Raw genomic sequence first — 13,774 nt, 5'->3', positions numbered from 1 at the left:
GGTCAGCTATCCTCTTGTTATTTCTCAGGCCTCTTGAAGGAATAAATTCTTTGCCTGCTAGAGGCATAGCAAAGAGCTTCTGTTGTGGTTATGGCTTTTTAACAAAGATGGAGCCCAAGGGCTTATCAAATTAGAGAAGCATGGACATAGGAGAGGAGAAGAAAGGAGGAGAAATGATAAATTGTTGGAATATCCCAAACTTCTTAGGTTTTAGCGAGTATTTTAAATTACTGAGAAGATAAAGCAAAACATGAATATATTAAGTGAGGGAAAAGAAGCAGATCTCTGAGTTCTTTACTCTGCTGACGGTAGCAACATCCCATCAGCCAGGAATTCTGCTTGGTCATGGCCCTTGACAGCATTGTACAAAGGTATTATTAATTGGGGTTAGCAGTTCTGTGAAGTGCCACCTTTTGCTGTTCACGGGGAGCTCTGTGTATTGCAGTAATCCTACACTATTAATGCTGAACTGAGAGATCAAGCAGAGCATTGGCCAAGCACCATTCATTTTAGCTTCATCCCAGGAATGTGGCTCAAGTTACTTGCTTTTTTATTCCTATACACCTTTACATCACCAGAAATCACATCTCCTTGTATACTTACTGCCTTTTTCTGTTGGCAGGCTGCCAGCAGGACCATGAAACAATCTGTTAGTAAGATATAATCTAAGAAACAACATGTTTTATTTTTGATGAACAATCTGATAAAAGACATCTCAGAAAAATGTCAATTGCTGCCAGAGGCCTGTGATCACAGACCACAAGCTTGAACAACTAGTCCAGCTTTTTGGTTTTTCTCATTACAAAATCATTTGAGAATAATTTATAGGACGTGGATATGTTTGCAAACCTCCTCAGGTCTTACACACTGATCTTCATTCACCCTATGATGTGGCAGGTGAATTATGCAGTGAGTGCTGGATTGGTTGTGGTAATATTCATTGGATTCAAGAAGAAAGCATACACTTCTCAGACTAACCTTCCTGTGTTTGTGGCCTTGCTGCTTCTGTATGGGTGAGTCTTCATCATGTTTTTTTAGCATATGGAGCCGTGTCTTTCACATGGAAATGATTTCATGTGTATGTGCACTTTGCCTTGTAAACCTTGTACATAATCTTGTTCCTTTCTGTTGTGTATTGTATTTGTTTCAATGACAGACAGTGCTGAAATATTTATCAGTATTTTATCCAAAGGCAAACAGTACTAGACTGTCAACTTTTTTTCTTCAAAAGAGCATTTCTGTTGGAAAAATAGTGTTTTATGAGACTGAGTAGAATTTACTTCCTCTCATTTAATTAGTGATTTTATGTCTCTATCCATAAGATTGTTTTTCTTTTAGCTTTGTAGTAGGGTAGTTAGGGAAAACAATCCACCAGACTTATCTCTGGAGCTAAAAAAAAAAAAAAAAAAAAAGAAGAAAAAAAAAGAAAAAAACTTTTTATCTTCCTATGTATGTCATAAATCAAACCTTAAAGGCCACAGGTCTTTTCTGGACATAGAACCTTAATTTTCTGAAGTTTTTATATTCTTTGAATTACATTCCTGAGAAAATGCAAAGAATTATAATCATTCCTTCTCTGTAAAACAGTCAATGTTAAATGCTATTAGAATGTTTGTTTCATTATATTTTTCTTAAGTGTAATTATAGTCTCAAGTTTTCTGTTGCTATGTTGTTCGTATGTGTGTTTGTTTTCTAAATACTGTAATTTGTGACCCCATGGACACTTGAATTTTCCTCTCATAAAGTATCTATCAAGTTGAAAAAATATAATCACATAGCACTGACTTGAGTGATAATTTTATAATTCACTATTTAAAATAAAAATTTAAGAAAGGAAAGTAAATTCACAGAATCCCACATTAGCCCTCATATCCAGACATTGTCACAATGGGAAATTTAGGATCATTCTGTATGTTGTCTCATTAGCCAAGTCTGTCTGTTGCTAGTGAATTCTTCCTAGTTGGATTGATTATTGCTAAGAATTGTAATTTTATTCCAGAACTATGCTGTTCCTGTGCTGCTGAATATGTGTTAGCTATTTCTTAGAAATAATGGTACAGGAAGCTCTTGCTTTGTCTTTGATTCCCCTGTTTCTCCCACTACATGTACAGTCCAGTGAAATGTGCAAGGATATCTGGGGTGATGATAACCTTGCTAGCACTGTTTTCTCAGTTTTAGCAATCTGTTGCCCTGCATATCAACAGCAAACAAGACTAAGCAGAAAAGCTTTGTATCTAGTAGCAAGGGAAAAAATATTGTAGTGGAGCCTCTGGTTGATTACACTTGAAATGAGAACAAAGCTCGTAATTATGTTTTTATGAGGTCAGCTGACATAACACTGATAAGCAGATATCATAATATTTTCATCTCTTGCATGCAGGTGGGCAGTAATTCCCATGATGTACCCTGCTGCTTCTTTCTTCAGCGTCCCTAGCACTGCATATGTTGCATTGTCTTGCATTAATCTCTTTGTGGGGATCAACAGCAGTGCCATTACATTCATCCTGGAGCTATTTGAAAATAACCCTGTAAGTGATGTTTTTGTTGTGACACGGTTTTAAAAGGCTGTTTCCAAAATATAACCATCTCTACCTCTCTTTTTCAACTTTGGCAAGTTCCCCATTCATTTATTTAGTGTCAGAAAAATGACAAGTTATGTGAGGAACAGTTGAGCAGAATAACCTGGAGAAGTGAACCTCAGGTCAGTCAGTATTCTGGGCTACCAACCATCCACATACATGAGGAATGACACTGAATGTTTTTCATCCGTATGAGCGAACTTCTGTGCGCTTTCACAGCTGAGGAGGAGAGGGCATGAGACTTGGTATTTGCTTCTGCAGTCTCTGTTGTACAGGAAGAAGTAGCACTTAGTTCTGCTAGCCAAGTACAAGAATAGCTAGAATACAGTAATTCTTAGAATGACCAGTTTATAACACTGGTGGCTTGTACGCTCTACTACTGCCTCTACAGCTGCTAATACTTTAACTGCTGAGGTTGACATCTTTCCTATAGCTGACTGCAATCCTATTACCTGTCATTATTGATAATGCATTTTTAGACATGCTGAGCGATCAAGCATTGTTGTTTGTCAGGAAGAAAAAAAAACCCACATCTTTATTCAATTGGGGTCATGGCATCAGGGGCCAAATTTACAATACTTTCTATCCTTGCTGTTCTTGCATTCTCTGTCATGTCCCTGGGCAGCAAGTCTACTGCCAGTCAGTCTGTGGGGCAGCAGGTCAGTATTATTCCTGGGAATTCATCTCCACTGCAGACATTTTTTCTCTAACGACATAATGACAGAGGGATAACTGCCTTTCTCTGGATTCAGTGATGGAGCAGTTAGATTGATGCAAGTATACTTGTACTGTTTTGGTTGTTTCCTCATTGCACCAAAGTCTACTGTGTAGTTATGTCCAGACACTAGTGGTTCTTTAGATTGTGAGAATCCTGATTATGGAAATATTCCAGCTATAAATAAAGATATTATGATCGAGAAGTACCACACTTGTTGCTTACAGTTCCTGTTTGTAATAGCTGACACCAGGAGTACACGTTGCCTCTGAAACAGAAAAATATTCCATTACAAAGATCAACTTTTCTCCCCCCCCTGAAAATTTTTCACAAGCATCTTGCCTGGTACACAGTGTATTCTGTTCTGCTGCTGATAAATACAGAACAAACCCATTTCTCTGACATGGAAAAAAAAAACTTTTCACTTTTTTTACTATGTTTTCTTAAAGAAATCTTGTTTCAGTTGCTTATTATATTGTTTCTGTTTCTTATAGACTTTGCTGAGATTTAATAAAACTTTGAAAAATTTGCTAATTGTCTTTCCACACTTTTGCCTGGGCCGTGGCCTCATTGACTTGGCCATAAATCAAGCTGTGAGTGAAGTATACGCCAGGTTTGGTAAGTAGGATATAATAACCAACAAGGTGTATCAGTGGTACATGTCCTGACCTTGGGTGAGATGGTTGGAAGTGTGGTTTTGGAATATTAGCAGTCCTCCTTTTTCACATGATCAGGTGTATGAGTATGAAAGTAGAGCCTCAGTGAAGGAATCACAGCTGATGAAGTTGCCAGAACTTTAGGGCCTGACTAGTGGACTGTACTGAAAGTTAACCTATTTGTTCAGTGCCAGACTGGTGTATTTTCATAACTTGTAGATCACAGCTAGAATATATAATTTCATTTAATTTGAATACTTAAGTGACACTTGTTAATATTTTAAGTAGATGTTCTTCAAATACTTTCTTTAGGGATGTTTGGTATAAGCTTCCTTGTACCAAACTTTATTAAAAGTATAGTGATATCAAAGTTTTTTCCCCACCCAGAAAATATCTTTCATATAATCCATGCAGATTCCATGTTATATAATACATGTATATTCAGAGAGCTTACATTTGTTTTTGCTCCCATGCCACAGTTGTTTCTTAAGAATATGTATTTTTAATGCAGTGAAAAATGGCAGATGTTGCCTGATTGTCATTAAAAATTACAGATTTTCTTCCTAAACTATTATACTTAGACCTTTTGTTCTGATGAGCAGTAGGTTTTTTTCAGTGGTATTTCATTGCTTTCTGGTGCTTCACCTCTCCAAAGGTGAGGAGCACATTTCCAATCCTTTTCAGTGGGACTTTGTTGGGAAGAACCTGGTTGCCATGGCTGTTCAAGGAGTTGCATTCTTCATTCTGAATCTCCTTATGCAGCACCGATTATTCCCTTCAAGATGGTAAGTCTGAAAGTTTGTGTTAATGCTCCTTCAGCAGCAGGGTGAGTGCCTTTGTTGTTCTGTATGCTTCTATTGTCTTTTGCTTCCTTTTCCTCAAAGTTTTTTGGCAGCGTCTGTAGTTTTACTCTCTTTAGTCATCTGATTTCATCTTAATTTGTTGTTATTTATCTTGCTTTATCTATGCTTATGTATCTGCATTGTATAACCATACTTTTATTTCTGTTTAAACACTTATTAAATAAATGAGTTTTCTTTAACTAAGACTTCAGTGTGAATTTCATAGATTAAGATCGTAACGGTGAGATTGTACAATCACTTGGAAAGCTTGTAGTTTCCTAAGTACTGGCATAGTACTAGCCTGACGTACCAAGACTAGAATTCTAGTCCATTGCACACAGCGGTCACAGCCAGGGTACTATTCAAGCTTCTCCTGTCTACATTACATATCTGTTTCAATGAAAACAGCTGCCTGCCAAGTGTGAGTTGGTCATTCACTGCTGTTAGGGATTGCCAACAGGAGTACTAGTTGTTATAATTCTGAAAATACCATCTTACAAGGAAGTCAAATCAAAAGATGCATATACAATCTATTAGTAGGTACTGAAGAGCTGTCAAATAGCAAAAGCTGTGGCTTAGAGGCAGGTTATGCCATATAAGCAATTGGCAGTGCTGTGATCATTTGAACAGTTTCATCCCTTTTTAGTATTAAGGGCTTAACTTTCAAAGGCCAGGGATACTTCCAGCAGCAATAATTCTCTAGCCAGTGTTACAGTATGGAATTTCAATCTCACCACTCCCACCAGTCAGGGCTTTGGCAGTTGAACAGCTCTTGTTTTTCACACTATGGTAACTACACTCAAATCAACTCAACATTTCTGATATCATTTTTTTTTTCCAGGTTTGCTGAGGCTGCCAAGTCCCCTATTATTGGTGAAGATGAGGATGTTGCAGAAGAAAGAAAAAGAATTATGAATGGAGGGAACAAAACAAATATCTTAGAATTACAGGAACTGACCAAGGTACTATTTTGAGAAGAATGAAATGAGTGAATCCAGTGTAAATTGATTCTTTCAGAATGTATTTCAGCTGTGGATTCAGATGGTATTACTTTCAAAATCAACCTTGGCCTTAGAAAATAAGAAACAATTTGGAAGTCAGGTATGATATGTTATTTGTCAGTTTCCTTATAATAGAGATCAAACCTCAGGAAAGTCCAGGACAGTGAACTCCTTTGGTATTTTACCTCACATCATCCATCCTGACATATCTGTTGAATATGCATTTCTACTACTAGCATTCTCTTTTGCAGTGTTTTTTCTCCATCGGTGAATTTCAATCTCAGGTTAATCATTTAGTCCCTTTCATATTAAGGACTATAGTAATCACTAATTTATCTTTCCAGACATTGAGGGTATGTAATTGATGCTATCAGAATACTTGCAAGCCGGAGCTACAGAAGTGCAAAGATTGCACACATTGTTGGGATCTCATGAATAAAGAATTGAAGTGTCATTCTACAAACTATTTTGTTGTGTTGTATGATGTCAGAGATACTTTGTAGCAGCAAAACATCAGGTCTGTCTTCTAGTGCTAAAGATATGAAGGAAAAAGGTTCCTGAAGGGAAAAGTTGCATTTTTTTGCATAAATTTATTTAAATAAATGCCTAACCTTGTTGATGCTTGCTCTTTCTTTTAAAATTTTATTTAGTTGCTCTTTTACTTTTGTTTTGCCTCATCCCAATACCATTTAACTAAAAAATTTAGAAAATTGTCTTTGCTGCAAAAATCTTGAAATAGGATTTTTGATTGTTTTTGTCAATTCAGATTTATGCAGGTAGGCATAAGCCAGCAGTGGACAGACTCTGTGTTGGCGTCCGTCCTGGAGAGGTAAGTTGTTCAGTAGCACTACATCAGTCATTCCAGGGATCAGTTCAAATTGCATGCTCCTGTTGATTTATAAGTTGGAAAAACTAAAAAATGTGATTTTTTTTTTTTATAATTCAGTGCTTTGGTCTTTTGGGAGTGAATGGTGCTGGCAAAACAACAACATTCAAAATGCTGACTGGAGACACTGAAGTGACATCTGGAGATGCTGTGGTGGCTGGCAATAGGTAAATGCCTTAAACAAACAAACAAAACACTAATAAACAAAACAAAAAGCCCTGGGACAATCCACTTACAAGAGTAAACTCATAGTCTGAATGACTCAGCAGCTCCTTTCCTGTTATATGGCATTGAAAGGGACCACACCAGCACTTCACACCTTCAACATCATATTGTAAAATCTGTGGATGAGTTGTAATAATGCTAGAAATGGGATAAGGTAATCAAGTGTAACAGCAAGAGCTCTCAAACAGAAGATAACCTATCCAGTAGAGTACTTTGATCTGAGCTTTGGGAATTTTATCTGGCTGCTTTTTTTTTTTTAACTGCTTTGTTTATATAATGCTGGTATAATGCCATAAGTGATCACTATGTCATGATTTGATATTTATTTATGTCAGTTTAGTTCTAGGTTGTATGTCTGGGTTTCTTAGGTGCCACTGGAGTTTGACTGTCCATTGATGTGATTTGAACACATTGCTATGTTGTTGCCAGGACATGGTTCTGGGCAACCTGCTGCATTTGACCCTGCTTGAGTAGGCTGAGTGGACACGGTGATCTCCAGAGGTCCCCACTAACCTCAGTTATTCTATGATTCTGTACTTCTTTCATCTTGTCTTACTGCCACTACCAGCAAACACTGTTAGCTTTGTGTCTTGCATGTCTTTTCATAGTGACTCCAAGATGAAACTTCATGATTTTTAAATCTTAAAAAAGCACCATTTGCGAACAAACAAACAAAAAAATCTATTGAGAATTTCTCCTTATGTTGGCTTAAACAGGAAGTGAGTTTGCACTTTTAACCAGGACTTAGCTGACTTAGAAGAGAATATATTCCTTGCTATACTGTACAGACATATTTTAGTAGGATCTTGTACTGGGGAGAATTCATTTCCCTTACAAGAGTTTTGTCCCAGAAAATAGAGATTTTATTCAAACTGTATTAAAGCTAATATTATACATACAATAATATTTTCTTTGTTTCTCCAGCATATTGACCCATATCTCTAATGTTCATCAAAACATGGGATACTGCCCTCAGTTTGATGCCCTTGATGACCTGCTCACAGGACGAGAACATCTCTATTTATATGCTCGTTTGCGAGGTGTTCCAGCAGAGGAAATCAAGAGGGTAAAGCCTTCTTGCTTCTGATTTGTATGTAGTTACAGTGAATGTCTGTGATGACTCTAATGAGCTCACCTCATGTCAAAGGCCAGATTTTCCAAATTGGGGTTGCCTTTCTCTGTGTTGAAGTCCTGGGGGTGGTTCTTGTCATTTGGAGTTAAGTACAAGAATGGGCTATCAAATCCAGGATCTTAGATGGTTAATAGTACTTTAAAAAAGGTAGAGCCATCTCTGGAAGGCAAACAATATGATTCAGAACTGATACTGTTATAGTTTTGTTCTTGTCTTTGAAGTTGTTCATATATGAGAAAGAAAACTTGGAGAAGGTTCCAGATGAAAAATAATGTACATTCTTGCACTGATAAGAATTCTACAGCTAATGCTGGAGATATGGCTTTGCTTCAGGGGATTAAAATTCCCCTCATCATCATAACTTTTTGGACCACAGTGCATTCTAAAAAAAACCAAAAGTCCACTAAAACCCAAGGGTTTTCTCATTCTCTGCCAGAAGAGGGATGTATCAATAATCCAGTCTGCTGAGGATTAGTTGCTGTGTAAAAAAAAAAAATGCTCTTTCTCATAGGTTGCTGAATGGGGCATCCAGAAGTTGGGACTTCCTATGTATGCTGACCAGCTGGCTGGTACCTACAGTGGTGGCAACAAGCGCAAGCTCTCCACTGCCATTGCACTGATAGGCTGCCCTCCACTCATCTTGCTAGTAAGTGTCTTGGTAACATTGCTGTGTGGTAGTTCAGTATGACATCTCATAAAAACATGCTGGAGAGCTACAAGGATGTGTATGATTGTTCCTGCAAGCTCCTTTCTGCCTCAACGTATATATACTTTGGTGTAGTCTTGAGTTTTTTAATATTAGGAGTAGACTGGAATGCATAACTATGTTTCAGATAGAACCTAAGTTATTATGAAAGATTTTTGATAAAGGTTTGATATTAAAATATATAATCCAGAAAAATGAGTTTAAATCTGTGATTGGTTTCAGCCTGTCTTTTCTTGTCAGAGTGTAACCGATCGTGTAAGTGATGACTGGTTCAGCCTGGAAAAGAGAAGGCTCTGGAGCAACCTCATTGTGTCCTTCCACTGTTTAAAAGGGAAACTTTAAAGGGAACTTATAAACAGGAGGGAGAACAACTTTTTACGTGGTCTGATAGTGATAAGACTAGGGGGAATGATTTTACAGTAAAAGAAGGGAGAATTAGATGTTAGGAAGTTGTGGATGCCCCATACCTGGAGATATTCAAGGACAGGTAGGATGGGGCCCTGGGCAGCCTGATCTGGTGGGCAGCAGCCCTACCCATGGCAGAGGGGTTGGAACCAGATGATCTTTAAGATCCCTTCCATTCCAAGCCATTCTATGCTTCTGTGATCTCATGACATATGCCTTGCTGCTTTTTCCAGCAGAACAGAGGAAGATAGCTACCTTTTTGCAACCTCTATTATCTTTGAAATGAACTATACAGATTTAGAATGAACTATACAACAGATAAAATGAAGTTCTTATCAAGTAGTATAAATTATCATAATTGCATTTCTCAAGGGTAATTCTAAATGAAATTGCTACAAAAATTCTTCAGAATATACTGCAGTGCCTGCATTGATAGGCTATAAGGAAACATTAATTATTTTTTAATAGCATGGTTACTTGTGCTATTTAATATGCCTTTACATGTATTCTCACTTTTCTAACTACTAACTGGGTTGACTAATTTATACAGATCAGATCATCCACTGATCTAAGTCAGGGTAGCTTCGCAAGCTTCTTGGGTTGTAAAATATCCTGTGTTTCTCTCTAAGGAAGATCACTTTTAAAGCCACACTTGACATGATTTGATGCGATTACTATCATGAGTCTCCTTCCATTTACTTTTATTTTATGTTCTTTTGGTAATAGGATACTTACATTTTTGATGCTAAGAGCTTTGGAATTTGGACTGCCTTTGTTACAGTCAGTGCATTCCTTTCCCTGTTGCTGGATCATACACAGACAGTGCTGTATTCCTATCTGCAATTTCTTGTATTTGTTTCCTCACTGCGTTGTGCCAAGAAGCACATTACTACCTATTCACTTATACACTTGTCAAGATGCTTGTGCATTCTCAAGGCACAGATTTCGGTAGGGAAGCAGTGATAAGCTAGATCCCAAATGTGCAAGATTGACTCTGATGATTTCCTTTCTAAATGGTTTCCTCTTTTTTTTTTTTTTTCCCGCTTCTCTGAATCTCACTGCTTTTAACATTTACATTCCAGGATGAACCAACTACTGGAATGGACCCTCAGTCCCGGCGCCTCCTGTGGGATTCTATTGTGAGCGTGCTCAGAGATGGACGAGCTGTAGTTCTAACTTCACACAGGTATAGAGTTGGAATTCAGAATCTCAGAGCAGCTGATGTTCGTCTTCTAGCTTCTATCTCAAATGTCTGTTCTCTGTTTTGAAAGTATGGAAGAATGTGAAGCTCTCTGCACTCGTCTAGCCATCATGGTAAAAGGTACCTTCAAATGCCTGGGCACAATTCAGCAGCTAAAATATAAGTAAGTTGAATATATTGTAATGTTTTTAATGGGAAAATTTAGTATATGTGACGTGAACCATTCCTAATACAGCAAACCAACCTGAAGAGCTTTTTTTTGAACAGACCCATTTCTGGGTGTGTGCTATTCTAGACAATTTAGGCAGACCTCATTTCAACTCCATTATGCTACAGGCCACTTCTGCAGGGCAAATATAGAGCTTTTTACCAGGCTAGATCTTAGGCATTATTTTTCAGATATTGGTAATGTTTTCATACTTACTGAAAATGACTTTTTCAATGAACAATGAAATGATTTCTTCATCCAATTTCGAAACCTGTATGTGTTTCACAGGTTTGGAGATGGCTACATTGTCACCCTGAAAATCAAGGCTCCAAAGACTGGGCTGCCACCAGATCCAAGTCGTGCTGAGCAATTCATACGCATAAACTTTCCAGGGAGTTTACAGAGAGAGAAACACTACAACATGCTGCAGTATCAAATTTGCTCCTCCTCTCTGGCTAAGATTTTTCGGTTAATAATTTCCAATAAGGAAAACTTGTATATTGAAGAATATTCTGTCTCTCAAACAACATTAGATCAGGTGAGTGAAAAAATAAATCATCCATAAGAAGGCCTATTCAATGACAATGTGTCCAATCAACTGAAGGACCAAGCTGCTCAGAGTAGAGAGTCATCTTGAACCTCTTTCTCAGACAAAATTCCAGGCCCCTCATCAAGGAGGGTAAATCAGATAAGAAATCTGTAACTAATTCCATGTAAATAGGTGCCAATTGAAAGCTGCTGAGACAGCATTTCCCAGATGCCAGAGTTCATGCAAACCCATTCTGTCAGGAGCAGCACCTAAGCAAAGTCAGCTGGTCAGACTAAGGCTTGCTGAGCTGGGAGTGATCTAATATTTCTTTAAATGCTCTTTTGTGTAAGAGATTTGGGTTGTGTTGTGTCTGAGATCCTGATAGAGATATGGTGGTATGTAGGTAAATGCTTTTATATCTCTGTTGCATGTTACTATACAAAATCGATTAATAAATAGAGCCTGGAAAATCTGGGACTGTTGACAATACTCAATCAGTCTCTAGAGGCTATTTGCCCCATTGCCTGCTTTCATGAGTAGCTAATGATCCACATAGATAAAGCTAGTGTTGGTGAGGGTGCTAGAGAGACATTCTGGCTGCCTTACAGCTTCCTACTAAACCACTGTCCCCTCTTCCTCACCACCAGTAAGCTCAATTATATTGTACAAATATCCATCTCCTGCTGAAGACAAAATAGGATCTTAGTTGCAAGTCACTGCATCCAAAGGAAGGAAATTGCAAGGAAGTTTATCACAATAAAGGAGTGATTACGATCCCTGCTGATGCCTAGTGTCTCAGTTCTCGGTACATATCTTTGGATTCCCCTTTCTGCCCCTTCCCTGCAGAGAGGCCAGATGGATACAAATGTATAGAGACATTCCACTAACTAATCTCAGTTGATGTCATTTTCTTCTTTCTTTACATAGGTTTTTGTGAACTTTGCTAAGCAACATGTGGAGGACGAGGAAATTCCTCTGCATCCTCGTGCAGCTGGATCCAGCCGAGAAACAAAGGTGTCCCCTGCTTCACAGCAGCAGGCAGTTGCATAGACTATTCCTACAGTCACTAGCGTTTAGTGTGCCATACCAGAGCAGTAAAAAGGTAAAAGAAAGGCTGTCATGCACAGCATTATACTGTATTTTTGTAACTTTCAGAAGTGTGGTTATAAGTCCTTAGCAGTGGCAAACTTCTGCTGCTCTACCAGGAACTTTACATATAGTACATGCTAAAAGCAGGTACTTGTTCTAGAACAAAATCTCTCTCTGATATAAAGTTAGCTATAAGATGCAAGAAGAGAAGCCTCATTCCTCCTTGCTGACATGTGAAGAGAATTAAAAATAGTCTCTCTACTTGGTACTTTCCAGCCAGTAGGATTTTCTTGGTTAACTCTTACTTTTCATTCTTGCCAGTGGAAACAAATTTGTCTCAGCAACAGGGAAGAATTCATTCCAATCTCAGACTAAGGCAAGAAATTTGATTAAAAGAAAAATATTAATGAAAATGACCTAATACTCACTGATCTTCAAGTTCAGAAATGGAAGCAGAATATCAAATTGCAATTTAAACAAAATAGTATGTCTAAATTGGCCAAAGGTTAGTTTTCTCATGGAGGCTTGGAAAGACATCTTTGTTACTAAACAAGACCAAACTTTTCTTCTTTCCTGTGACCTGGACTTCAAGTGTAAATAGGTTATGTGATTTCTCTGTGCTCAAAAAGTTTCAGCTTGCTTGTACTGCATGATGGGAAATCATTTGACATTTAGCTCTTTTCTCTGATTCACCATTAAACTAGTGTAAAATAACAGTATTACAAACAGATTCACAATTACGTATTGCTTCACTTAGCCAAGCAACCATTCTGTTTTCAAAAAAAAAAAAAAAAAAAATCTCCAACGTGCTATACAGAAATAAAACGTGGGTCACGTATTTTTGCTTTTTTAGTTTTTTCTTCAATTTATATAGATCTTATTTGTTGCAAGGACATTCTTTCTTTGTACTTTGCAAACAATTGTGAAATTTTGGCAACCAGCTGTAATCTTCCTCTTTTGCCATAATAATTTCAGTTGAATTCAAAACATAGGCTAGAGTTTATTGCAGATTCCACCCTTGCAAACAGTTGCAAAATCTTTCTATACATCCATTATATTAAATAAATTCATCATGAAACAAAACAGTATCTACACATTCTCTTTATATTCTAAAACAGTTTCTTCAGATAGATTGCAGTCATATTTCATTTTTTTTCCCCGAGATTTACACAAAACCCAACTAAATTCCACTGAACATCTTGTGAAAAAGAAAACAGGAAGTTCAAATTGTAGCAGATTTTTTCTCCCTGGATCTGAAAATAGGAAGGGAGTGACCATTCTGAATGCTAGCAGTCAGTTTATGGATTCACAAAGTACACTGAAATTATTCAGAAAATGACAACAAAAAAATATAAGGTTAAATGTCCTTTAGGATCTTTTAGAATATGTTAAGGACCTGTTATCTGAAACAGACCAAATGTCATGGATACAGCATAGATCAGATATTGTGAACCTTATTTACAATTTACTAATTAAAAATATTAAAAACAAAACAAAATAAACACCCTCCAAAGAAGGTCTTCACAGGATGTGTTACATCCACCATTTCTTCTTTCCTTAGATCCATTTGGCAAATTATAGCTTAGACCCAAAACAGGTA

At 37.4% G+C, this 13,774-nt stretch overlaps 1 protein-coding gene across 1 annotated transcript in view; it reads left to right on the top strand.

The window, feature by feature from the left end:
* ABCA4 (ATP binding cassette subfamily A member 4) overlaps window positions 1-13,245 on the top strand; it is a 69,176-nt gene extending 55,931 nt beyond the window's left edge. Inside the window, exons 37-49 of the mRNA XM_065741853.1 lie at window positions 898-1,013; window positions 2,381-2,528; window positions 3,789-3,912; window positions 4,606-4,735; window positions 5,634-5,754; window positions 6,560-6,622; window positions 6,740-6,846; window positions 7,829-7,970; window positions 8,548-8,682; window positions 10,230-10,333; window positions 10,419-10,511; window positions 10,845-11,094; window positions 12,013-13,245. Coding sequence (XP_065597925.1) covers window positions 898-1,013; window positions 2,381-2,528; window positions 3,789-3,912; window positions 4,606-4,735; window positions 5,634-5,754; window positions 6,560-6,622; window positions 6,740-6,846; window positions 7,829-7,970; window positions 8,548-8,682; window positions 10,230-10,333; window positions 10,419-10,511; window positions 10,845-11,094; window positions 12,013-12,135 — 1,656 coding nt within the window. The 3' untranslated portion in view covers window positions 12,136-13,245. The remainder of the gene's footprint in view (window positions 1-897; window positions 1,014-2,380; window positions 2,529-3,788; window positions 3,913-4,605; window positions 4,736-5,633; window positions 5,755-6,559; window positions 6,623-6,739; window positions 6,847-7,828; window positions 7,971-8,547; window positions 8,683-10,229; window positions 10,334-10,418; window positions 10,512-10,844; window positions 11,095-12,012) is intronic.
* Window positions 13,246-13,774: the final 529 nt, after the last annotated feature.

Source organism: Cyrtonyx montezumae, unplaced genomic scaffold (genome assembly GCF_038088225.1).
Source record: "Cyrtonyx montezumae isolate F1298 unplaced genomic scaffold, pur_monq_1.0 scaffold_1, whole genome shotgun sequence".
Lineage (NCBI taxonomy): Eukaryota > Metazoa > Chordata > Aves > Galliformes > Odontophoridae > Cyrtonyx > Cyrtonyx montezumae.
The sequence above is the reverse complement of the archived record's forward strand: the minus strand, read 5'-3'. Positions and strand labels throughout refer to the sequence as shown.